Genomic DNA, 22,911 nt, shown 5'->3' with positions numbered 1-22,911 from the left:
CTGAATTTTGGTTTTGTTACTGCAGCAAGTTTGTCCCGATCTGCGTTCTTGTCCACGAGATACTATGAAGATTTGGATGAAGTGAGCTCAACATCCTCAGTTTCCCAGTCACTGGAGAATGATGATTCTCAAGCAGTGGACCAGGAAGAAGAGGCTGCCCCAGTCCAAGTCCCTCGTCATGCTCCTGTGGTCCGAACTCCCTCTATCCAGCCTGGTTTGATGGCTCAGTCTCCGTCCTTTGGGAAACAGCACCTCTCCCTGGGTAGTTTGTGTGAGTTGTGTTTGCAGTGTCTCTTCTCAGTGTGTTCTTGTGGGTAACTTTAACCACTGTATCCACTGCCGGTGCTTTGGGCCCTGGAGAAATGAGAGCAGTTTACAGATTTACATTGCCAAATTCCCAGGAGCAGCAGCCTCATGAACTTGAGCTAAAAGCCCTAAAACACCCTAACTCACTGATTGTGTTTTTGTGACAGCCTGGTCCTTTCAGATTGTAGTGACCTAAAATATTCCCCAGAGACAAAGAAACTGAAATACTACTGCATTTGGTTGATGTGGCCAAGATTAGGAGTTCTGAGCCCAGCAAGTCTCAGTAAGAACTGCATTTGCATACACTCAGTTTTCCTTGTGCAAGAGAGGTTTCTTTAATCTCTGCAGCCAGAGAGAAAAATAAGGTGTCAGCAAAAGTGTCTGTAACAGCAAACTGAAAGTCCTCTAATGCACTGAAATGGCGTCTATTAAGACTTACTGAATTCCTTGGGATATACCAGGGACAGATTGTGTTGATTGTTTGAATAGCCTGCACATCAGTGCTGTCAGAAGGAAGCTGTGTACTTAGAGGAACTGCAAAGGCTTTCAAGGACTCCTTGATTTGTAGAGAAACAGTGAGCTAATTCTTTTGTTAATTTGTTTTTGTAGTGCCTACATCTTCAAACAGAATCATCCCACAAGGGGCAGACAGTACAATGCTTGCAACAAAGACTGTGAAACACGGGGCCCCTGCTCCCACTGTCACTGTTCCAGCACCACAAGCAGCTGCTGCAGCAGCTCTGCAGAGGCAGATGGCTGCTAATCAGTCCCCAGGTAAAAGGATGGCTAATTGCCCAAGTGATCTCTGAGCAGTTGAATGTGGCTTTCACAGGGATTTAGTGCTCTCAGAGGAGATCATAAAACAAAATGTGGCACATTTGTAGTTGTTGCACCTCTGAGCTATCCAGTGTTCCTTTGTCTTCCTTTTTCCTGTAAGCTGCTAGTGCAAAATACCTGAGAAATTCTCATTTCTGTTAACAAAAGATGATACAATGTAAGAAAGAGAGAATTGATAAGAATAATTAGATTTGGTCAGCAAACAACAAAAATGTACCAACTGTATAGATTGCTGCCCACCTTTTTTGTCCTGAATGGAGTCTGAGGTTCCAAATGTTTTGGGCCAGGTACATTATATATGTTCTAGAAACATATAGATGCATTTTTTTGAGTTATTCAGGGCATATTGAATGAAATTAAATGTTTAATATGGAGATTGTCTTTACATTTCCCCCCCTTTTTTTATTCCTTAAAGCTGTAAGCACCTCCTTGACTGAATCAACTCTGAAGAACGTTCCTCAGGTGGTGAATGTTCGAGAGCTCAAGTCTGGTGCACTGACTCCAACAGTCTCTGCAGTAATAGGGTGAGTGAGTGAAGGCAGCCCTTCTTTCTTCTTGCCTTTGGTAGCATTTGCACTGGAGCACATCTGCCAGTGGGGAGCAGTAGCAGTGTTCTACAGACTCTGGCTGTGGAAGGACTGAAGTGGGTGCATTTAGAGAAGAGTATTGGTTTGTGGATTGAAAGAAAGAAAGAGAGAAAGATCTTTCCAGGTCATTCAAAGATTTGCTAATGGCTTGTTCTGAACAAATGACGAGATTGGTATTAACCTCCTTCTCCGTTTGTCTGTGAAATGCATTTTAGTGCATTCTCTCCTTTTGGGACTCAGTGGTTTTACTGCTAATATGAAATATGGACCTGGTAGCTCTCCAGTCACTACCTCTGTTCTACCTCTTTCAGTGAGGGAAGTGCAGCCCTCTGTCACTGAGTGTGGTCTGTGACTTTAGGCTGTCCAGATGTTTTCCTTCTACTTTGTCATCCTTCGTAGAGAAAACCTCTGGAGTTATGCCTCCTCTGTTCCCAGATTGACCCCCTGAGGGAGAGAGAACTGTGCTTTGGCTTTTCTGGAAACTTGTCACAAATGTTTTGACATCAGAATTTTGACTGAAGGGTTGGCTGTCACTGGGGCCACTCACATTGGAACATTGTCGAGCTGCAAGGCTCTTCCTCATGAGTAAACTATGAATGTTAACTTCTGGTATTTAACCTTGAATTTCTTGTTACCATTTATTGTGAGTTGGCTCCAACACTTGGCTTCCCTTCTCTGCTTCCTGCAGACAAGAGCCAGCTCAGCTCATTCCAGAGATTTCTCTCTTATCACCAGACTCTGTCACCAGCCTAGGACTAGGCCTTTTCCCTGTCGTTGTAACAACCTTGAAACTGTCTTTGCTGGAAGTTCCTGCTGTTGCTTAAGACCAGGGCAGTGCATGGCCAGTTCTGGGCTGGGGAGACAAGGGCACTACTGAAAAGTCTGTACAAAGTTGGGCTTACTGCATGAAGAGAGAGAAATTCACCACGTATCTCTGATTCTAAGTTCATAGGGAGTTGCAGATGCTTTGTTCATACAAGTGTGAGCTGTACGTGCAGCTTCTGGAACAATTCCTGTTGTTGCATCACAACTGGCTTTCACATGTTTGTGTGTACTCTCTACTGTCAAAGAAAAAAAGGTGAAATTCCTTTGATGCATCTTTTCAAAAAGGGAACAGTCTGACAGTGGTGGTACTCAGCTGCTGACCTTGACATTTACTTCATGGTTTCTTTTGCATTTTAATTGAGAAACAGCTTGGGCACTTTTTGCTATTTTATTTCTTCCTAAAAGTGATAAACTGGAATGGGGAGGGAAATTGCTACATCTTTTGAAAGTCAAATTTGGAGACAGCTCTACTTGGGGAATTTTTTGGCTAAAAGTAGTGATGTGGCCAGGAAGAGTTTTCCACCCTCTCTTTCATCAGAACTGTGATGAAAAAAGTAGAAAGTACTGGGTGTGCACAGAGAAGGTTGTGAGTGAGCAATATGTAATGAGATTGGTTTTCACTTGAACTGTAGTTAAAGACCTGTCTTACTTTCAGGTAGTTTTAGACTGGCAGTATTGATTGATCTCTCTAATTTATAGAGCACCAGCTAGCTTGATATCTCAGAGGCTTTCTACAGTCTTACTTTATAGCTGACCTCATAAAAATGTACTTTCTAAAAATTCTGCCCAAATGAACCGTGCTTGCCAGTCAGATTCAGCACTAAAATGAAGAGCATTCACCCAGCAAAGTTAATTCACCACTTTTTGCTACTTCAGACATCCTGGCTTCCTTCTGCTGCTGCAGCACACTCTTTGGTTGTTAAAGAGGAATGATTTTTCTGTTATCAGTTGTTCAATGGTCTGTGACTGGGTGTGTTGGTGGTCTCAGTCCAGTTACTAATATATAGATTTCAGTGCAAAACGAAATCCTCCTTCCCCAACTAGAGTCAAACCCAGTATTTTCACAACACTGTGATGTAGTCTTGATCGAGTCCCACCCTCTCCTGAATTTCACAGACCTTCTGTTTTCTTTTTTGTTCAGCGTAAACTTGAAATCTATAGCTGCACCATCCCAACACCAACCTTTTCCAGTGTTAATCTTCAAGTTTTCACTGTTTGTTTTGCCTCTGCTTTGGGCAGAGGGCAAATCCTGGCCATGCAATGTAGAGAGAGCACTCATTGCTGGAAGGAAGGACTTTCTAGTAATGTAAAGTTGTTTAAGGCACAAAACCATAGCCAGGACCAATGCTAGGCAAAATGTTTCATACATGTGTCCTCTTCCTTTAGAATATGGTAGAAAATTTCTGTGAATTGGCCTGCAGCTGACCAAACAGTAAATGCAGTGTGGGAGTCCTCATGCTTGAGGAGACAGACAACTTTGGGTGCCCAAATTTGCTCACTGTCTGGGATTTGCAGCCTCAGCCAGGGGTTGGTTTTATTGCCTTAGGGAACTTCTGGCCTGAGTCAAGATGGAGAGAACCTGCCTGGGTAAGAAAGCTGGGCTTTGCCACCAAGAGAATGCAGTAATGGTTGAATTTAAGCTTCTGAAATCTTCTGGTATTGGCCAGTGAGGCTTCTGAGCCTGGTGGGCCACAGACTTGAGGAGATGCTAAAACTGGTTGGCTCCTCCCAAATGCTAATGACGTGGTGTGTTAATGGCCCACAGTGCCAAGGTCAGATGCTGCACTGCCATTCTGCAGCAATTGTCTGGGGTTTTTTTATTTCATGGTCAAAATTACCAAACCTATTATGTAGAATACAGGTTAATTTTATCACAGTTCTTGCCATGACTTTGTCAGTGTTTATAGTACACTTCAAAGACAGGAAATGCTCCCTCCACCCCCTCCCAACTTTGTCTCCTTACTCAGCATTTCTAAGCATTGCATGTACGTGTCTGGACTCCACATTATGAAGGAAGCTGCTTAAATTTGTTATCCACTAGGCATAAAATTGTAATCCCCTTACCTGCTGATTTTTCATCGACTCCCTGTAAAATAGAAAGCCCTGACTCTCTTCAGAGACAACAGCGTCTGGAGAAGACTTGATCATTTAAGTCTAGAGGTTTAAACACATTTACAGGCTTCCTTTGTTAAATGTGGCTGATTCATTTAAGAGGTTTATTCTCTAATCAGATTTGTTCGTTTGGAGTTGTGTGTGGAATCTTTAATAGCGGGTGTTGTTCAGGGCTTCTGGAAGCTGTGCTTTTTGAGAGGAGAGGAAATCCTCTTTCAGACTGGTACCCATATAATTGTTTAATTTTTCTTTTTAAGATCGTCTGTACCTCACTCTGCAGCCCAGGCAGTCCATCAAGTTTTGGCAACTGTTGCTACAAATCAAGCTAAACAGGTATCTTGATGCAGAACCCTTTCCCTGTGGAATTCTGTACCTGGGCATGCTCAGCAGAGCTGGGGGTTTAATTGTTGATGAACAGATCATTTTAAAATTGCTTTTCACAGCTTGCCCTGCATTCTTGACAAACCATTTCTTTATCTGTGACCTCAGCAGCGTGATGCCAGACATATCTATGTTACGTCCTGCCTTTTCTCACTTCTGAAGATGTGCAGCTTTCTAAGGGCCCCAGCCTTGCTGCAGTGAGGGTTGCAGCTAACAGCAAAGGAAGCTGTATTGGGTAGATACACCTAAACTTCCCATTAAAAAAACGTGATAGGCAATCGAGGGAGAGAGAGTAATTTATTTATGCTATTATTCTGCTGAAAACATTGCTTAATGGTTGACAAGCTGCTGGGTTTTATACCTATACGTAAAAAAACCAAACCAACAGTGCAGCAGTCTTTGTCCCTTGGAATCATTGAGCTGCTGCCATGGAGGCTTGCTGACCTGTTGAAAAGGTTGAGGATTGACCCTGTATTTAAGTGTCAAGACATAATGGACCCAAGATTGCAGAGCTCTTCTAAATGCTTCAGCCACCCTCCTCTATTTTATTCTGAAGTCACTGCATGTCACTGATAATGCCAATCCAATGTCAGAAGGACCTTTGTTAATGGACAGACTGCACTGACCTGAAGTGGTGCTGTGTTTTTAGACTCCTCTGACAAGCTCAATGAAGGGCCAGGCTCCACCTTCCTCTGTGTGTGCACCCTCTGCTCTGGCATCCACAGCTGCTCCAACAACATCTGGCAGCAAGATCTCAGGTAAGTTGTTTCTAGTGGAGATGGGAATAAGGCCTCGATGTCTCTTGCCATGTGTCAGGGTGCACAGTCCAGAGAATGAGGATACTGAGGAAAAAGGATTTGCCTCCACGAGAGGTTGCTGTGCCAGTCTTGAGGGAGGGAATTTGAAAAGCCAAGATACAGAAGTGCAGGAGAGTGGTTTTCTGTACTCCCTGTGTTTTGTCTGTTCCTGCATCTAGAATTCAGTGACACAATTCCTTGTTCAGAGTGGACTCAGGACGTGTAAGCCTTATCAGGAAATGCTGAAAGCACATCTTCCACAAGGCTGCTGTGGTTTGACAGAAGATTAAAAGCAGCACTTTTGTTTTTAAAACATGGAAATCACACTGGTTTTAAATACGTTAAACGTGTTGATTTGATTTTTAGACCCACAGCATTATAGGAGTACCTGAACAAGCTTGAATTAAGCTAATTCCTCTGCAGGATCTGTTGAGCATTGACCAACTTCAGAGCCAGTTGAGACACAGTGATCAGTCTCACAGAGTTGGGAAGCTTCTAAAGAAAGGAATGCTCAGTTTACAACTTAACAGGGAAAGAGGAAACACTAAGGGAAGGAAGCAATTGATTTTTAATGTGTATTAGATAATAATGCTTGCATTGGCCATGGTTTTATAAGCCTCTTGCATAAATGTGTGAAATCCATCTCTGTTGGTCTTTTGCCTTTAATCCGTGGATGTAGGTTGATTCTTAGCCAGGGGTAAGAAGCAGTAAAAATAGCTAGGAATCATATTTGACTTGGCAAATGCTTCTTAAATTTTGGTTTATTGAAAATGTCAGCTCCTGAATTTGATAGCACTTCCTTTTCATTTGAAATTTATTAAATTACAGACTGCATGTGCAAGCTAATCCTTCCTTTTTGATAGATGGATGACAGGGTGCTTTTTAATTCTTTTTAATTTGTGAATATATTTTAAAAGTATATTTTTTTTTTGTTCTTGTAACCTACAGGACAAGGGACAGTGAAAACAGTTACAGCTGCTTCTTCTGCTGTGGCATCAGTACAAGCAACAACTTCACAGCTTAACAAAACATTCTCGTTTTCTTCTGCGGGGTCTGTATGAACATTAAGATTTCTTTGTAGTTGACATTAAATATTTTAGAGTATTGGCTGTTACAGCAGGTGTTGCCTACAGGCTGTGTAATTCTATAAAATGGCACCTGCAAGTGTTAGATTGGGAGGGCAGGGGTTGTACCAGAGTCCTTTGAAGACTTTGTTTGTGGAAGCCTGAGTGAGGTCTGAAGGTCTGTGAGACTTTGACACAATATCATGTTGCTTTGAGGTTTTTCAGTGTATAACTAATCAAGAGTAAAGGATGACTGGTTTGCTTTTGGGGTTTATCTACAGTGTACAACAGGTTCTCATTTAGGACTTGAAATGTGTACTGGCAGTCACGCTTGCTGAATTACTTACTTATTTTAATACAGGAGAACAAATTTTGTGTTTTGGCTTGAAAAGTAGTCAGTTCATGAAGGTGACAAGAGGGGCCCCAAGCCATCTGGTGATATCTGTTACGTAACAATAACACAAAGCAAGGCACATGTTATGAACATACAGTTACTCTGAAATCTCTCTTGTGGAATGTTATTTCAGGGATGGTAAAAATATTTCCCTGATCATATCTTATGTTTAGGGGAGAGGGATAACTCCTTAGGAATGATTGTTTGAAATTCTGCATGTTTACTGGCCTAAGGCTCAAGTGAATTCCACTTTAGAAATTGGGCAACATTAAGTATTTCAGAACACACATACTTTCAAATGGCTGGTTTTTCAGTCTTAACCCATTTCTCTGCGTGTTTAAGTGGATGCTACCCAAATGCCTTGCTGGGCTCTTCAAAGGGCTAAAAGAGTCCTTTTGAGTGATGGAAATTCAGATTGAAAAAGCAAACAACCCTGCCTTTGTCCCATGTGCAGTGCCTCAGTGTGTGAACCATATGCTAAATACAGTGCTGTTGTCAGTGATGTCTTAGTCCCATGGCTTGACTTCTCTATCAGCGGCTGGTCTTTGAGAATCTGAGAAAGCTTAAAAAGCCTCAGGGAAGGAAGATCTCTACAAGACTCATTATGAAAGATCACAGTATTTTTGCAAGACAAAATATTTTTAGTGTAAAATGGTCATGATAACTTTTCATTTCTGTCTTGCTATGAGTGATCTCCTTTTTGATGGGTGATAGTACCCAGTTATTTCCTTCTGCACATGCACTGCCTCTTCTCTTTTAGCTCTTGCAAACTCTAGTTGCCCCTGTGGTTTTCCTCTCACTGTTCTCCCCAAATCCATCAGGTTTTGGTGCATGGTGTTGAGTGGCAGATCTGCATGGGGGCAAAATACACAGCAGAAAGGAAAGAACATGGGAGGATGAGGGGTGGTCAAAAGAACTTTGAGCTCTGGCTCTCTTTAACCCTCTAGAAGCTTTTTTGGAGAGAAAACAAATGTTTTTTTGTTTTCTCTGGAGCACAGTGTGTGTGTGTGTGTTCGCTTCTCTGTTCCTGTATAGTCCTTGCAGAAACTGGTCCTGTGCCTGGGTGCCTGGCTTTGTGCAAGTCTGATGAGTTGTGCTCTTTGTATGGTTGGAAGTTTCAACATTTTGAAACATTCTTTTCCCTTTCTCCTCTTTCCTCCCAGGTCTGTATTTAATTTTAGCGGTGTCACATCAGCTGCTTCCTCACAGACTGCGCCCAGCCTCGTTCCCTCACAAGGTTAGTTTGGGAGAGTGTGCAAACAGCATCTCTTCTTCCCTCTTAACAGAATGTTTACTCCTCCTAATTCATGTGGTTGATTTTCTTTGTTGCAGTTCTATTGCTAAAATTGCAATAACATTTCATACATATGCTGCATTCTGCCCTGTAATACACAGAAATCTGTGTTGCCTGCCTTTCAATTAGGAGTAAGCAAAGTATTTGTTGCCAAGAACATTTAGGAGGCAATAGTTTATGAAGAGGGTAACATCTGTAGTCATTTCCTCATGTCTTTAATCTGTAGATTTAAAGTTGCTGAGGTGGACTGACACAGAACTGTCATCCAGTGAGCTTTTAGTAATCAGAGGGAAATGCTTGGAAGCTTCTAAAAGTGAAGTGGTAATACACAGTCTGCCTTTCCATGTCATAGGTAGATCCTATTTGCCCAGTCTGGTAAAAAGGAACTGATAAAATCTGCTTTATAATATTTTTGAAGCTTTCTGCCTCTCATTTCAGTCTTGCAGATGATATCATACAGTCAAAAAATTTGCTCCCAGTGTTATTGGCTCCTCTGATAAAAGATGTCACTTCTCCTTCTTACAAATCTTGGCTGTTTTTATCCTTAGAGCATCACAGCCACAGTTATGCTACTGATACTCTTGATGTTAAGCAGAGAGAATGAACTGGGCTTAAAATTTGAAGATTTGGTTAACATAAAAGCTTGTGTAAATAACACTTAAGATGAAGGAGTGGGAGGTGCAGGAGACAGACTTGTAAACCACAGCATTGTGTGAGGGTAAGTGCTTCACACTGCTCTGTGAAATGGTAGGAGCACCTTTGTCTCTGTTGCTGGTAATGGAAAAACTACAGAATATAATTTCAGGGCCTCAGGAGGAAAAAAATGCTACATTATTGAGTGTCAGTTACTTAAATATAGTTAATATGCTTACAGGGGAAAACACAAGGATAATACCAGCTCTGCTAAGAAGCTTTTGCTCCTTGTCATTTAGTCTCCATGCAAATTTCCTTTACTTTGTCCAAACACCAGTGCAGGATTTTCAAATCAGAATTGTATTTGGTGCTCAGAAATGAAGTGATAGTACATTAAATAAAAGTAGCCCAGTCTCTCTGCACTTTCACACTGTGGGACAGTAGTGTGTGTTAGAAGTGGAGCTGCTTTGGCAGTTTCATTTGAGAGTCTTTCATTAGTTTTTCAAAGCTGAAAACAAGCTGCTTTAAAACTTGTCTGGTGGTCTATAAATAGCTGAATTTGTAAAGAAAGATTTGATTTTATAGAAGAGTCTTCAAGTGTCAGAGGTATTTTTATGACCTAAACTGTTCTGAGCCATTGGTTTAAAAAGAAATTGCTGTGGTAAATGTCAGGCATTTTTTATTTGAACCAAGTAAGAAGGGGGTGAAAGTGGTGTCAATAGCAAATTATCTGTAATAACCAGGTCTTTATTATTTTTATCAAGCTATTGAAAAAGAAATAGGAGCCCAAGGCTGGAATTATCTGTACTCAAAAGAGAAGGATGGTTAAGTGGAGGCTATGATGTGACAGTGACAGTGTTTGTCACTGCCACTGTGGCCATAAAGGTGGCATTGTTGTGTCCTGAAGGGATATGAAGGTTGCAGTTACCTGATGGACAGGGGCTTTATAGCTTTGAGGCAAGAGCATTGACAGTCTGTGAAGCACTGAAATGGACCATTGTGATAAGAATGATAAATGAGCTTTGCATACCCTAACTTGATTTGTACCTCTGTCTCTCTCACTGACAGCCCCTGCTAAAGAGTCTGCCCAGCCAGATTCATTTTTGTTCGCTGGGAGTTCCAAACTTGGAGCAATTCCTGAGGCCTCCTTTCCTTTTGGGTCCCACAAGTCACCAAGTGCTCCAGGAGGTGTAGTAGGAGGTAGCTCCTCAGCAGATGGCACCCAGTCGAACAAAGCTGCTGCAGCAACATCTGCTCCTCCCACAACCTCTGGCAAGCTGGATATTGCTCCATCCAAACCAGGAGATCACTTGTTTCAGGGCAGTCTAGCTGGGGAAACTCTTGGCAGCTTCTCAGGACTACGGGTTGGTCAAGTTGATGATAATGCCAAGATCACTACTAAAGCACCATCCACCAGTGCTGCAGGAACACAGTCAGCTAAAGTGTCCACAATACCTTCTGGGTTTAATTTTGCTGCTCCCCTGACATTAGGAAAAGCTGGAGAAGCTGCTTCAACATCAGTAACGTCAGCTGGCACAGCATCCCTGTCCATCAGCACTAGTGCCACAGGCAGTCTCTTTGGCAATGTCCAGTTAACCAGCACAGGGTCTTCTGGGGTGTTTAACCTCGGAGGTAACAAACCCACTTTTTCATTTGGTATTCAGCAAGCAAGCAGTATGAGCACTTCCACCTCTACCCCTTTGACTCTCCCTGCTTCAACATCCCTCTCCTTTGGAGGTTTCTCAAGTTCATCACAAACTGCTGTCCCTGCTGCAACTTCCAGTAAGTCTGCAGGGGATGCCAAATTACCACCTGGGTCAGAAAAACCATCTGAAAACGAAGCTGTAGCAACTGGGTCTTCACCTCCAGTGCCACAGCCCCAGGCACAGCTCTCAGAGCCGCTTAAAGAACCTGCCTTACCCCAGGCCACAGCTGGGGACACTGTCCCAGAGGGCTCTGGCACCACAGTGGCACCACCTCCCCCTGACACCGGGGCTGCTCCCACCTCCAGCAGCGATCTGAAGGCCTCAGTGCCTCCTGCTGTCTCTGCAGCCACCCCACCAGATCAGAATGTCTCAGCAGCAACCTCCACAGCAGGCATTGCCTCTCCTGCAGAAGCCACCGGTGCTCTGACTGCTACCTCTGATGCTGCTACAGGTGTGCAGAGTCCAGCTGTTGGTGCCTCTGTGTTTGCCCCCACTTCTGCAGGCTCCTCGGTGTTCTCTCAGCCACCAAGTTCCAGCTCTTCTGGCTCAGCGTTTACCCAGCCTGCTGGGGAAGCAGCTGCCACTCCTTCCACACCACCTGTTTTTGGACAGCTCCCAGCAGGTACCACAGCATCCTCTCCCTTTGGGCAGCTCACCACCAGCACTCTGTCCACGGCCACTGCCACCACCCAGGCTGCCACCTCAGGCTTTGGTACTTCTGCCTTTGGCACCACCACGACAGGGGGCTTTGGCCAGCCAGCCTTTGGGCAAGCACCAATCTTCGGGCAACCTGCAAGCAGTTCTTCAAGTGGCTTTACCTTCAGCCAGTCTGGGTTTGGGACAATGCCAGCCTTTGGCCAGCCAGCAGCTTCCACAGCAGCGTCGAGCAGCGGGAATGTTTTTGGAGCCCCGGCCAGCACCAACAGCGCCAGCTCCTTCTCCTTTGGCCAGCCAGCCAGCACTGGTGGGAGCCTCTTTGGGCAAAGCAGCCCTCCTGTGTTTGGGCAGAGCACTGGCTTTGGGCAGGGGGGATCTGTGTTTGGTGGCACTGCTGCTGTCACCACCACCACGTCATCTGCTGGCTTCAGCTTCTGCCAGGCCTCAGGTAAGAGCAGAGTGCTGTCCCAGTGTCACTGTCTGCTTGGAGTGTGTCACTGGGGAAAGCAGGATGGGTTTAATGCCTTTTTCCTCCCTATGGCACCTGATGGTTTTCATTTTCTGGGTTTGGTTTTGTTCTGTTTTGTTTTCAATTAGTATGAACAAGAGCTGCAGTGTATGTGAGAAGCAGACTAATGTTGGAGACCAAAGAAGCTCTTGCTCTGCTTCACTATTCATCAGCAGGCCTGTCCATGCAGCCTTGTCATCCAATCCTGCCTTCATTTTAAACTTACAAGTCTACCTCAATTTAATTTTGAATTACATATTGTCCTGCCTGTTGCACAATAACTGTAAATGTTGTAAATGGTTGCACCAAAGGGGTAGAGCAGCTCTGAGACCATAACCAAGGCACTGAATAAATACAGATGCAACTCTTCCTTCAGTGGCCTGCACTGAACACATGCAACAGTGGATGTACAGCCAGGTGTAATACTGTGTCATCAGCTAAGATGGCCAAAAAAATTTAAACCCTTAGAGTGATGGGTTTGCAAGGAATAATCTGTTAAATCTACTTTTGCATTTGGAAACATCTCAAAATTAAATATAGCAGTAACATGAGCATCAGCTACCTGTCCACACATTTAAATTGGAATTCTTGCACAGACCAAACCTCCTTGGTCAGTCCCTTTTTGTTCTCCACATGCTCAACAAATTGTTGGGGTTTTTCCAAAGGTTTTGTCTGTAACCTCTTCAGAGAGCTCCCAGGGAAAAGTGACAAGTACATAGTAATAACAGAGAGCATGTATTTCCAAGGAAGAAAAACTAATTAGGTTCATTTAATTAAAAATGATGGCACTGCAGGCAACTGCTTGCTCATTTTAACTACAGTAGCAGAGAATAGTTAAATTGGGGGAAGTGAACTCTGCTCGAGAAAGGTGTTCCTAATTATAGAAATGCAGGTTTTATTACAAAAGGCACATTTAAGTGAACTGGGAAATGGAAAGGGGAGTTCTTTTTTTAATCAAAACATTTCATTATCTTTAACAGGAGTCTTCAGGTAACAAAGCTCAGATCCTCTTTACACAAGGGCAATCAGAATGCTCCAGTGCTTGTGCACGACTTGCAGTACTATTGTAGCCATGTTAACAGAAATCCAATTTTCTTAGTGTTAGCAGCAATCCCACAAGTGAAAATACCTTTTATTGTCTATTTTCAAGTTGGCCAAGGAGAAAATGAGAATTACTTTTGAATAAACTTTCAATGTAATTTATTATTTGTGTGTTGGCACATGCTTGTATTTGTCCAGCCCAGGTATGTTTGGTAACATCACTTGTATCCCTGTGTTTTGGCATGGAAGACCTGTCCTTTCCCTGCCCTGGCCTAGTGTCACCTTCCCAAATGTCTTACACTCTATTACTAGATCTGGTGGTTAATATTTCTTTCTTCTCTTAGGTTTTGGTTCTAGTAACACAGGTTCTGTGTTTGGGCAAGCAGCAAATACTGGAGGCACTGTCTTTGGCCAGGCAAGTATTTGTTACTTTTTGGAGAAACAAGGGCCTGTCGTGTGGGGGACTTGGTCAGGATTCCCTATTTCTGATACATTTTTAAAAAATACAGTTTGATGTGTTCAGTAAAATGTGTCCCAGTGTGTACTGGAGATATTTTCAGTTTTAGTGAGCTCCACAGCAGCATCTGCATGAATACTCCAGGGGGTATGGAGACAGAACCATTTTATCACACACAAGATAAGACAAAGATGCAGTAGGTCTCCTGCCTTTATCCCATGCTGAGTGGAAAGTGGACATTGTAGGGCAAGTCTCAAAGGCATTATTCTGGGCTGTGGACAAAATTTAAGGCAGACTTAAATAAAATATCATGGCCTTCCATTTTGGAAGGTGATTTGTGGCTGGTTTGTCAGCCCCTTCAGACATCTAGAGAAATAGCCCAGGCAGAGCAGCCTTGAGGGGGAAGCACATGCTGCTTTGACTTTGCTTAAATCCTTTTTTTTGTCCCTTTTGTGTTCTAGCAGCCATCTTCTTCCAGTGGAAGCTTGTTTGGAACTGGAAGTGGTGGGAGAGGTGGAGGCTTCTTCAGTGGTTTGGGAGGAAAGCCAAGTCAGGATGCAGCCAACAAGAATCCCTTCAGTTCCTCCAGTGGAGGATTTGGATCTGCAGCTTCCCAGAGTAAGCAAACAAAACAAAAATACAAAATGCTGTGATTTTCATCTGCTTTTGTGATGCCATCTGCTTTTCTGCTGCTGTTTGTCTTTTGAGTAAATTCTATGTTAATATGAAAAGCTTTGAGGAGGTAACCAGAGTATGTGTGATGTGTAATCTGGAATTTTTCTTTTAGGTTTATGGAAAACAAGTAAGGCAGCCAGTGAAACAAACAAGCAGATGCAAGAAGTGTGAAGAATATCTGTATTCTGTAGAGAATTCTTGGCCAAATCCTTCCTTAAAGTGGAATACTCTAAATTCTTGTCACTGAATTTCTGCCTCCAGCTTGGTTGGAAGTTAGAAAGCTTTAATCATTCCTTATCTGCCCTAAGACTGTAAAAAATTGCTAAGAATCAATATGTGAGGGATAGAATTTTTGTTAACCTCTGCCTAAAAATTAGTATCTTTAGGCAGCACATGCAAGATGCTTTATCAAAATTTCCTGTGGCATAGGGATAGGCAGGTAGAAAGCACAAAGAAGGGGAAGCAGTGGCTAAGCATGAAAGTAGGGAAACAAAGGAAAGCTGTAAAATTAGTGCTGCAAGTGGTTAGAAGTAGCACTTCAAACCTTAAGAGGGAAAATCCATTTATTTTATTATATCTTTAATGATCCATTGGGATTAATGGTTGAGGTCAATTTTCTAACCTTGCTAATTTAATAATTTAATGCAATTCTGGGCTTGGTGATGAAACAAAACAGATGGTTCACCAGAGAATAGCTTTGGTTGTTCTGTGTTCTGCCTCTAGATGCAAAAACTCCCTGCAGCCTTGTGAAGGATGAAAAAAATGAATTATTTCTCAGTAAGGCTGGAAAAGTTTGGCTCCTACTTTAAGGTCCTGTCAGATAATCTTGTGTAGAAATACTGAGCATTGCCAAAACAACTGAGAATCTTAATTTGTGGTTTGCTGATATTTGTGTTGTCTGGAGAGACTGATCGTAGCTGCTGGGATTTCTCACTTGAGGAATTGTCTTTTACTGACTGGGGCACAGGATGCATCTAAACAAATCATCCCTCATGGTGATTTACTAGATTGCAGCAATAATGACTTGTTAGTGGTCCATCAAATCCAGAATGGATCTTGGTGGAACTACAAAGTCCTGTAGGAATAAGGGAAAACTTGGCTTTTCTCTGCACTGTTTTCAATATGATATTCATTGTTTGCTTGGGGACTGGGGAAAGAAAAGTCATTTTCCTTTCTCCTGCTTCAGCTAATGAAGTGCAGTGTAGAATATTGTCTGCTATGAGTATTGGCTGCTTATAAATACTCTTCATCTCCCCAGATTCTTCAAGCTTATTTGGAAACAGCGGAGCAAAGACGTTTGGCTTTGGCAGCTCCTCCTTTGGAGAGCAGAAGCCTACAGGCACTTTCAGCTCTGGTGGTGGAAGTGTGGCCTCCCAAGGCTTTGGGTTCTCCAGTCCAAACAAAGCAGGTACTTTGGGAATCCTCCCACTGGGACAACCCACACTGTCTGGGAATTATTTGCTGTTCTGCCACTTCGCTGGCCACAGCCTGGGTGCACCTGCAAGAATTGTCTCTGAACAATAAATGAAAAATAACTAATGGCTGAGTGAATGGAGCTTTAACTGGTGGGTTCAAGGCAGAATTTTACGCTCTCTTGTGCAGCATTCAGTAAATTACATTCTCAGGTGTTCATTCCAAAAATTCCTGTTGCAATTTAAGAGCTGAGAGCTGTGTAATTTAGTTCTGGTCTTATGTTCTGTACAGTCAAGAGTACAGAACATGGAACTGAATACATTTTTCCTATTTTAGATACTTCCTTGGAATGTTATCTCTAACTTCACTCTGGGTTTTTTAACTTCTTTTATCCCCATTTCACTACCTCCAAATAGTGGAAAAAGGAAAGTGAAACATGTTAATATGCATAGCAAAAGTGAGTGTTTGCCAAGCAAAGCTGCAGCCCCTGGGATAAGTGCTCTTAACTTCCTAGAGGTAGAGGTAACAAAACATCTGATCTGTGTTTAAATAATTCAGGCCTAGCATTTATTTTTTTCCAGACCTTTTGTGTTTACAGCCAAACAGTATCCATTACCTTGCAATGGACTGGAATTTCACCCTGGGTATTAAAATGTGCAGTGGTATCCCATCCTCATCCCTGGTCAAATAAAAGCAGGTGGCCTTCACATCCCACAGTGTCAATTAGAAATAGGCCAATAATATCAGCAGATGAACATAGAACAAAATAATCTGGGTAGAAATCCATTCAGAGCTGCAGGAGGCAGCTAAGCCCTGAACAGAAATTGCCAAGAGCAGGGATAAGTTCTTGATTCCCTGCAGGCAGTTCCACTGACCTGGCATTTAATTCTTCATCTGAGTTTCCACCACTTAAACCAGGATTAGATCATACCCTGCCTCCTGAATCTGTGCATCACTGAAGCACCTAAACCCCAAGCTTGCATCTACACTCTGATCTTAAGAGATGGGGGAGACTTGCCAGTTGCAGTTTTCTTTCCTGCATTCAGGCACATCTTTTGCAGCAAAACACCCTCCAGTTTCCAATTAGCTCTCTAAATACTGTGGTGTCCATATGATAAGACAAACACCCCCATTATCCACTTGGAAATCTGCTCTTTGTTTTCTCTCTCCGCCTTACTGTTTGTGATGTTTACGTGATGTTCTTGTCCCCTTTTTTGCCTCTGTTTTGCTCAGGTGGCTTCGGTGCTGCTCCAGTGTTTGGCAGCCCTCCCACTTTCGGGGGGTCCCCTGGGTTTGGAGGGGTGCCAGCATTCGGTTCAGCCCCAACCTTTTCAAGCCCTCTGGGCTCAACGGGAGGCAAAGTGTTCGGCGAGGGGACGGCAGCAGCCAGCGCTGGAGGATTTGGGTAAGCCAGGGAAAACAGCCTTCTTGCATGACAAGAATATGCTTGGTTACCTCTGCATTAACATGAAGGATGTATTCTGTCACTGATTGGTGAGCTCAAAGTGTCCTTGGTTTGGTTGTTTTAAAAGAAAAAAAACAGTTAAGGTGTAAAACTAAAACTTGCACCCCAAAGGAAATAATGTATGTGATGATTTTAATGCTGATACTCCTGTGTTGGATCTGTAGCTTTAGAGATGTCAGCTTGCAACTGTCTGAGGAAATGCAGGGGTATTTTCTCTGTGTGCATTTAATGAGTGCAAATCTAGGACTACAAACTACGCTTAGCAAAGAAAATAACAAATGTTACCATCTGTGATTCTGTCCAGACACTTTATCCTCTGATTAGATTTGGGCTAGAGATGCTGATGAGAATTCAGGCTGTTCTCTCACCTGTGAGATGAGGCACTTGTAACAGCCTTTGCTGTGCTCCCAGAGCACGTTATGTTTATCCCTCACTGATTGTTTTTTACCTCTTCCTGCACCCCCTAAGCCTGTGCTTGGCACCAGGGCAGACAGCACATCATTCCTTGCTTTGTTCAGCAAATACACAATTCTAACCTTGCCAAGCAGCTTCTGCAGTAGGCAGCAAATGCAGCTCCTCAGCACTGTGCTGCCAGCCAGAAACAGTCCTTTATGTCCTGCAGTTACAGTCAGACTGAGCAGAGCCAATTAAAAAGGGAAAAACTTCCAGTGAGGAGAGGAAACCGGATGTCTTCCCAGCCTTGGTGTTTACATATTTCACAAGTGTTTGTCTCTTTGTCTGGTTTCAGGAGGAGCTGCCTTCACATAAGGCACAGGGGGACATGCAGAAGTGACTTGTTAATTCCCTGTGAGGTGTGGGAGGTACCCCTGAGCTGGGGGAGCCTTCAGCCAGGTGGTCCTGCTGTCCAGAATGTGCAGCAGATTGGGGAGTCCCTTTGGAAAGAGTGAAAATACAGGCAGCTTAATTAAATCTCCACAAAGAAGGATGTGTTTGAAGGGATGACCTAGCTTAAATCAACTGGTAGTTTGTTCAGTTCCAACACGCAGCCATTGTGCTGCAGGATTTTGTACTGAGACTGGATGTGCTCAGTGACAACGTGGAAAGCTTAAAGATAAAATGGGATTCAGAACAAGCAGCATGTTGATGGAAAAGAGGTCTTGCATAAGCAGTCTGCAGACTCAAGAAAGATAATTCAGTGACTTGACTTGTGGGAAGCTTTGACAGTTTTTTCTCTGCTAGAAAGGTACAGACTCAGTCTGATATTTTCAGAGTTGCCTGAGAATGTTGATTTTTGAAACTTAAAAAGAGTGTGCAAAATTCCCAGGCAGCTTTACAAAAATCCAAATCTCACCACAAAATGTTGAGCAATAGTTTAATTCTGCAGTGTAATGTAGCATCTGTGCTGGACTTCCTTTCTGCCTTTCTCTTGAAGTGAAACTTTAAAAATCCCAGTTCTAAAGAAGTTACTTTGTCAGTACATTGTGTCGTATCAGCTCCAAGTTCCTGAGAATACTCTGCTGACTTAAATACAAGTGATTCATACTGCTTCAATTCTGAAAAATCTGTATCACTCAATAAATGACTGGGCTGTCAGAAATAGAAACCACTACACTTCTTCAGAGCCTGCAGTTCCAGCTGTTGGTGAGCAAATGATGTTTTGCTTTTATAAACTAACCTCAAGTGCATCTCAATTGTGTCTTGCACAGCAGCTTTACAAAAGACCTGAAAATCTGGGCAAGATAGGTTGGATTAAATTGTTACTAGGCAATGACTGCATGTCATGTCTTTTCTATGTCTGGGGAAAGAAATCTCTCCACAGCTTAAGCTGTTTCTTCTACTGTGTGCAGCCTTTCCAACAGGCCTGTTCTGGTTGCAACAGAAAGGAGCAGTTTGAACCACAAGTTTTCTTGTCACTATTTTCACTTCTTCCTTAGACCAAGCAGACAGGATTTGTGTGTTGTGGCATAGTCCTGAGAAGATGGAGCACTCTAAAACCTCTTGTTCTAAACACATCACCCAATCTTGCTTCTTTTTAAAAAGAGCTAAGAAAACTGTTCTGCTTTTCCTGACAAAAGCACATTTGTGGTTCTGAGCTGATGCTGCCTGCAAGTACAGGGGTGAGGAGCCAAAGCAGGGCCAGAGATGCAAAGTCACTGAACTGCTCCTGATATCTGTTGCTGTCTGTGGAAGCAGTGTGCACTCTTGGCAGTGTCTGGGAGAGGAGAGGTGATGTCCTTTACCAGGTGAATTGCTTGTCACACTGCCACAAGGGCTGTCTTTTATCTGGAGAGATAGCTTTTGACGTGGGTTTGTGTTTTGGGTTTTTTTTAAGTCTCCTAGTTGTGGATGGATGGAGAGGTGGATTAACGTGCTGTCAGGTCGTATTTTAAGTGAGAAATGACAGGAGCTTGTGTGAGGCACAGCCTTGCAGAGCTGGCACACTGAGACTTGTCCAGCTCTGCTCAGGCTGCTGCTGGATTTTAGGATTGTTGTGCACTTGCAGAGCTTTAGCAGAGCTTGTCATTTGGAAATCCTGTGGCTGCATTTTGCCCACTTTAACTTAAACTTGAAGGTCGTTCTTTGACATTCAGAGTGGGGAGAAATGTAGAGGGGGCAGAGAAGCATATTGCATGACATGGTTTCATTAGTGTGTCACACTGAGAACTCTGTGCTGCCTGGTTGGACAGAGTGGGTGGAGAAAGACAGATTTCCATAGATAAAAGTGATTCTCATTTCAGTACCCAAAAGCAATTAGGGAAGTGATTAGTTAGAGCTGGTGGGGAGAAGTGCTAGGTAGGTGCAGATCTTCAGGGAAGCACTGGAACCTTGAGTGCTTCAAAATAGACTGGGGAGAGAAAGGAATTGAGAAATCTGCAGATTTCTCCAGGCAGTGGGGAGGGTACCCCCTGAAATTTGGGAAGCTGGATTCTGGTCTCTGGCTTGGAGCAACTCCCACCAATTCTTTCTTTGCTGCCCTGCACACAGGGGTGAGTTAAAATACTCCATTTGATGGCTGGAGTTGCTATTTCCAAGCACTTGAAAACATACCCTGTATAAGCATGAACATATTTGCCTTCCTGCCCAGTGTGCATCAAGAATGGGAGCAGAAGGAGACCTTTCTATGTACAATAATCTGTCCCAAACCGGGAAATCTTTCTAAAATGAGCAATTATTTCCATCAGCTGGCTCACCTTTTGATGCCTCCTCACTTAAGGAGTGCACTATTATCCTGGGTATGGGGACAAACTTGCAGTGTAAGTGAGAAGATGTTTGCAAACTCAGATTTTCTCTTTCAAACCTGCAGGTTTGGTGGTACCAGTAACAACACAGCATCCTTTGGCACCTTGGCAAACCAAAACACCCCCACGTTTGGCTCCCTGTCCCAGCAGGGCACCGGCTTTGGCACACAGAGCAGTGGATTCTCAGCTTTTGGGACAGGTGGAGGAGGTAGGAGAGGCTAAAATATAATCACCCTAACATATAATCAGTCCCCATGTCTCTGGTTTTCCCTGGAAGTTGGGTTTGACTCCTCAGCTCCCTGCTAAAAATCTGCCTGGTCCTGGTGCTGCTGTAGGGAAGGCACTGTGTCCAGGAGAACTGAGGTGCAGGGTGGGGTGGAGCACCTTCTCAGCCTTCAGCTCCTAATTCCATCACTGGTGTGCTGTGTGCAGTGTCAACACATCCCTGCTTCTCTGCACAGCTCATCAGATTATTGCTTTTCACCCCTTTTTGTGGAGTTGCTCTTTCTCCTCAAAGGAAAATACTGAGAAATAAGGAATATCTCTTCAGTACTATGTGCTTGCTATCTGTGGTGTAAGTACCTAGTGTCAGAGAGATATGCACTGCAAAACTGAGCTGGAACACCAACAGCCAACTGTTTTTCTGCTGCAATTCAGTGAAGCCACAGTGATTTAGCCAGGCCTGAGAGCAGATCCTTTGCAAGGCTACATTCACTGGTGGCTGCCTGACACCAGGGACCTGCATTAAGCACAAACCATCTCCAGAAAGCAGCTCAGAGAGAGAGGAACAAACCAGGCACATTGTCTGCAGGGCTGCTAATGAATGACCTGGCTGATGAGCAGTGAAAGACAAGCCCTGTTAGGAGCCAGGCAAGTCACTTCTCTTCTCGATGGAGATTTGACTTCCATTGTTTGCCCATCGCTTTTTTCCTGGCCTAAGGCAGGAAAGAAATATTTTTCAATCTGTGTGTGGGAGGGGACATTTACTACAAATCCTACGCATTCATTTTCCCCTTTACCAACTATTTTTCTAATCTTGCTTTCCTCCCAGGGTTTGGTTTTGGATCGCCTAACACGTAAGTACCATTCTGTTTCTTAATTCTTCATTAAAAATACGAATTGAGTCAGAAGAAAGAGTTGAATTGTTTACAAGAGCAAACTCTGAAAATAGCTTTTAAATACTAGTTCTGCTTTCCATTTCGGTGGCACTGCAGAGAGCTCAAAGTCCAGGCTCTGGATATGTGCTTTCCAGGGAGGTTTATCTGTCTCTGTAAGACAGAATTTCCACTTGGATCATGCTCCTTCTCCACCTCTCAGGGACATGATGTGTGTGCTCAAGCTGTGTGTGTGAATCAGGAGTCTGCTCCATTTATCAGGTTGAAACAAGGAATGAAATAAATTGGTACTTTTGTGGCTGAAGTGAGATGATGATTTACAGCTAAAGGTTAACTCTGTCATCTGCTCTGCCTCTGCCTGGTTGGATCTGTTCCAGCAAGTTTCTTAAACTTTGTTTCGCTGTCAAATAGAGAGAGCATGGATCTCTGCAGATGGCAGGCTCTAGAATAAGCACAATTACATCTAGTCAGCATGTGCTGCTGCAGGCTCAGGTAAAAGAGGCTGGAAATACTCATGTGTTCTCATAAAAAGCTTCTGGTACTAGGGAGACTGGAGGTTTGATTGAGAGATCTGAATTAATGCTGCCTTGAGGGAGGCTCTAGCACTCATTGCTGTGGTTTTCTTTTTATCTTGCTCCACAGATCTTCCTCTGGATTTAGTGGATGGAGAAGCTAGGAACATCCTGAACTCTTCCTGTAGCTCCTGCATTCATGAGTCACCCACATGATGGATACCCAACCAGCTTTTCTTCTAAATACAAGTTCTCAGACTTTTTTTTTTTTTTAAGAAAAAGATTTTGCTTATTTTTATGCAATACTTGCTCTCGCTCTATATTAAACTATTTTATCTGGCTTGATGTGTTTTGTGTTAGAAAGGTTTATCTCCCTGCATCAAGAGGAGATGGATGTGTGCTGGGCTTACCAGCCCTGTGCTGGGCTCAGCTTTCTTTTGTTCATCCCTTGCCTGCACAAGGCAGTAGCTCCAGTTGGTTCCTGACATAAAGCAGCACCTTTTTCATTAATAGAATGCCTGATTATCCCAGGCTCTGGAGAAGGGGCTGAGGTTTGCCCTGCTAATTTTAAGTTTAGGATGGGGCACATGCTTATCTCAGTGAAGTGCTAAAACTGAGTCATGTGTGAGCCAGAGGCTTAGTGGAGAAATAGGAAATTATCTGAAGAAGAAGCTGGCAGTGTGCAGAGCACGTTCCCATGGCAGTAACATTCAGCAAAGAGGTGGGAAGTAAAAGCTCTCCTATTTTTACCTTTCTGTAAATCGAACAGAACTCAAAAAATGAAACTCAGGTTCTGGGGAAAACTTCTGGCCCTGGATGCAGACATGTGACCTCCATCCAGAGGCATTAGTGATTTTGCTTTTTTTGGCTGTTGGATTCTACCATTGAATACATTTTTTTTCTAACAGGGATAAGATTTTGCTTTTTCCTGT

The 22,911-nt window shown here is 43.3% G+C and overlaps 1 protein-coding gene across 2 annotated transcripts in view; it reads left to right on the top strand.

Moving 5' to 3' along the window:
• NUP214 (nucleoporin 214) overlaps window positions 1-22,324 on the top strand; it is a 37,644-nt gene extending 15,320 nt beyond the window's left edge. The window contains exons 22-36 of one of the 2 annotated variants that reach the window (XM_085076991.1): window positions 26-271; window positions 916-1,080; window positions 1,559-1,667; window positions 4,925-5,000; window positions 5,698-5,806; window positions 6,794-6,896; window positions 8,467-8,540; window positions 10,299-12,041; window positions 13,487-13,557; window positions 14,064-14,217; window positions 15,533-15,682; window positions 16,921-17,092; window positions 20,418-20,560; window positions 21,404-21,428; window positions 22,110-22,324. In XM_085076991.1, coding sequence (XP_084933117.1) covers window positions 26-271; window positions 916-1,080; window positions 1,559-1,667; window positions 4,925-5,000; window positions 5,698-5,806; window positions 6,794-6,896; window positions 8,467-8,540; window positions 10,299-12,041; window positions 13,487-13,557; window positions 14,064-14,217; window positions 15,533-15,682; window positions 16,921-17,092; window positions 20,418-20,560; window positions 21,404-21,428; window positions 22,110-22,143 — 3,374 coding nt within the window. In that variant the 3' untranslated portion in view covers window positions 22,144-22,324. Of the gene's footprint in view, window positions 1-25; window positions 272-915; window positions 1,081-1,558; window positions 1,668-4,924; window positions 5,001-5,697; window positions 5,807-6,793; window positions 6,897-8,466; window positions 8,541-10,298; window positions 12,042-13,486; window positions 13,558-14,060; window positions 14,218-15,532; window positions 15,683-16,920; window positions 17,093-20,417; window positions 20,561-21,403; window positions 21,429-22,109 lie in introns of both variants that reach the window. The other variant, XM_085076990.1, reaches the window with a different exon arrangement.
• The last annotated feature ends 587 nt before the right edge of the window (window positions 22,325-22,911 follow it).

This window comes from Lichenostomus cassidix, chromosome 17, assembly GCF_008360975.1.
Source record: "Lichenostomus cassidix isolate B80296 chromosome 17, HeHo_3.0, whole genome shotgun sequence".
NCBI lineage: Eukaryota > Metazoa > Chordata > Aves > Passeriformes > Meliphagidae > Lichenostomus > Lichenostomus cassidix.
The sequence above is the reverse complement of the archived record's forward strand: the minus strand, read 5'-3'. Positions and strand labels throughout refer to the sequence as shown.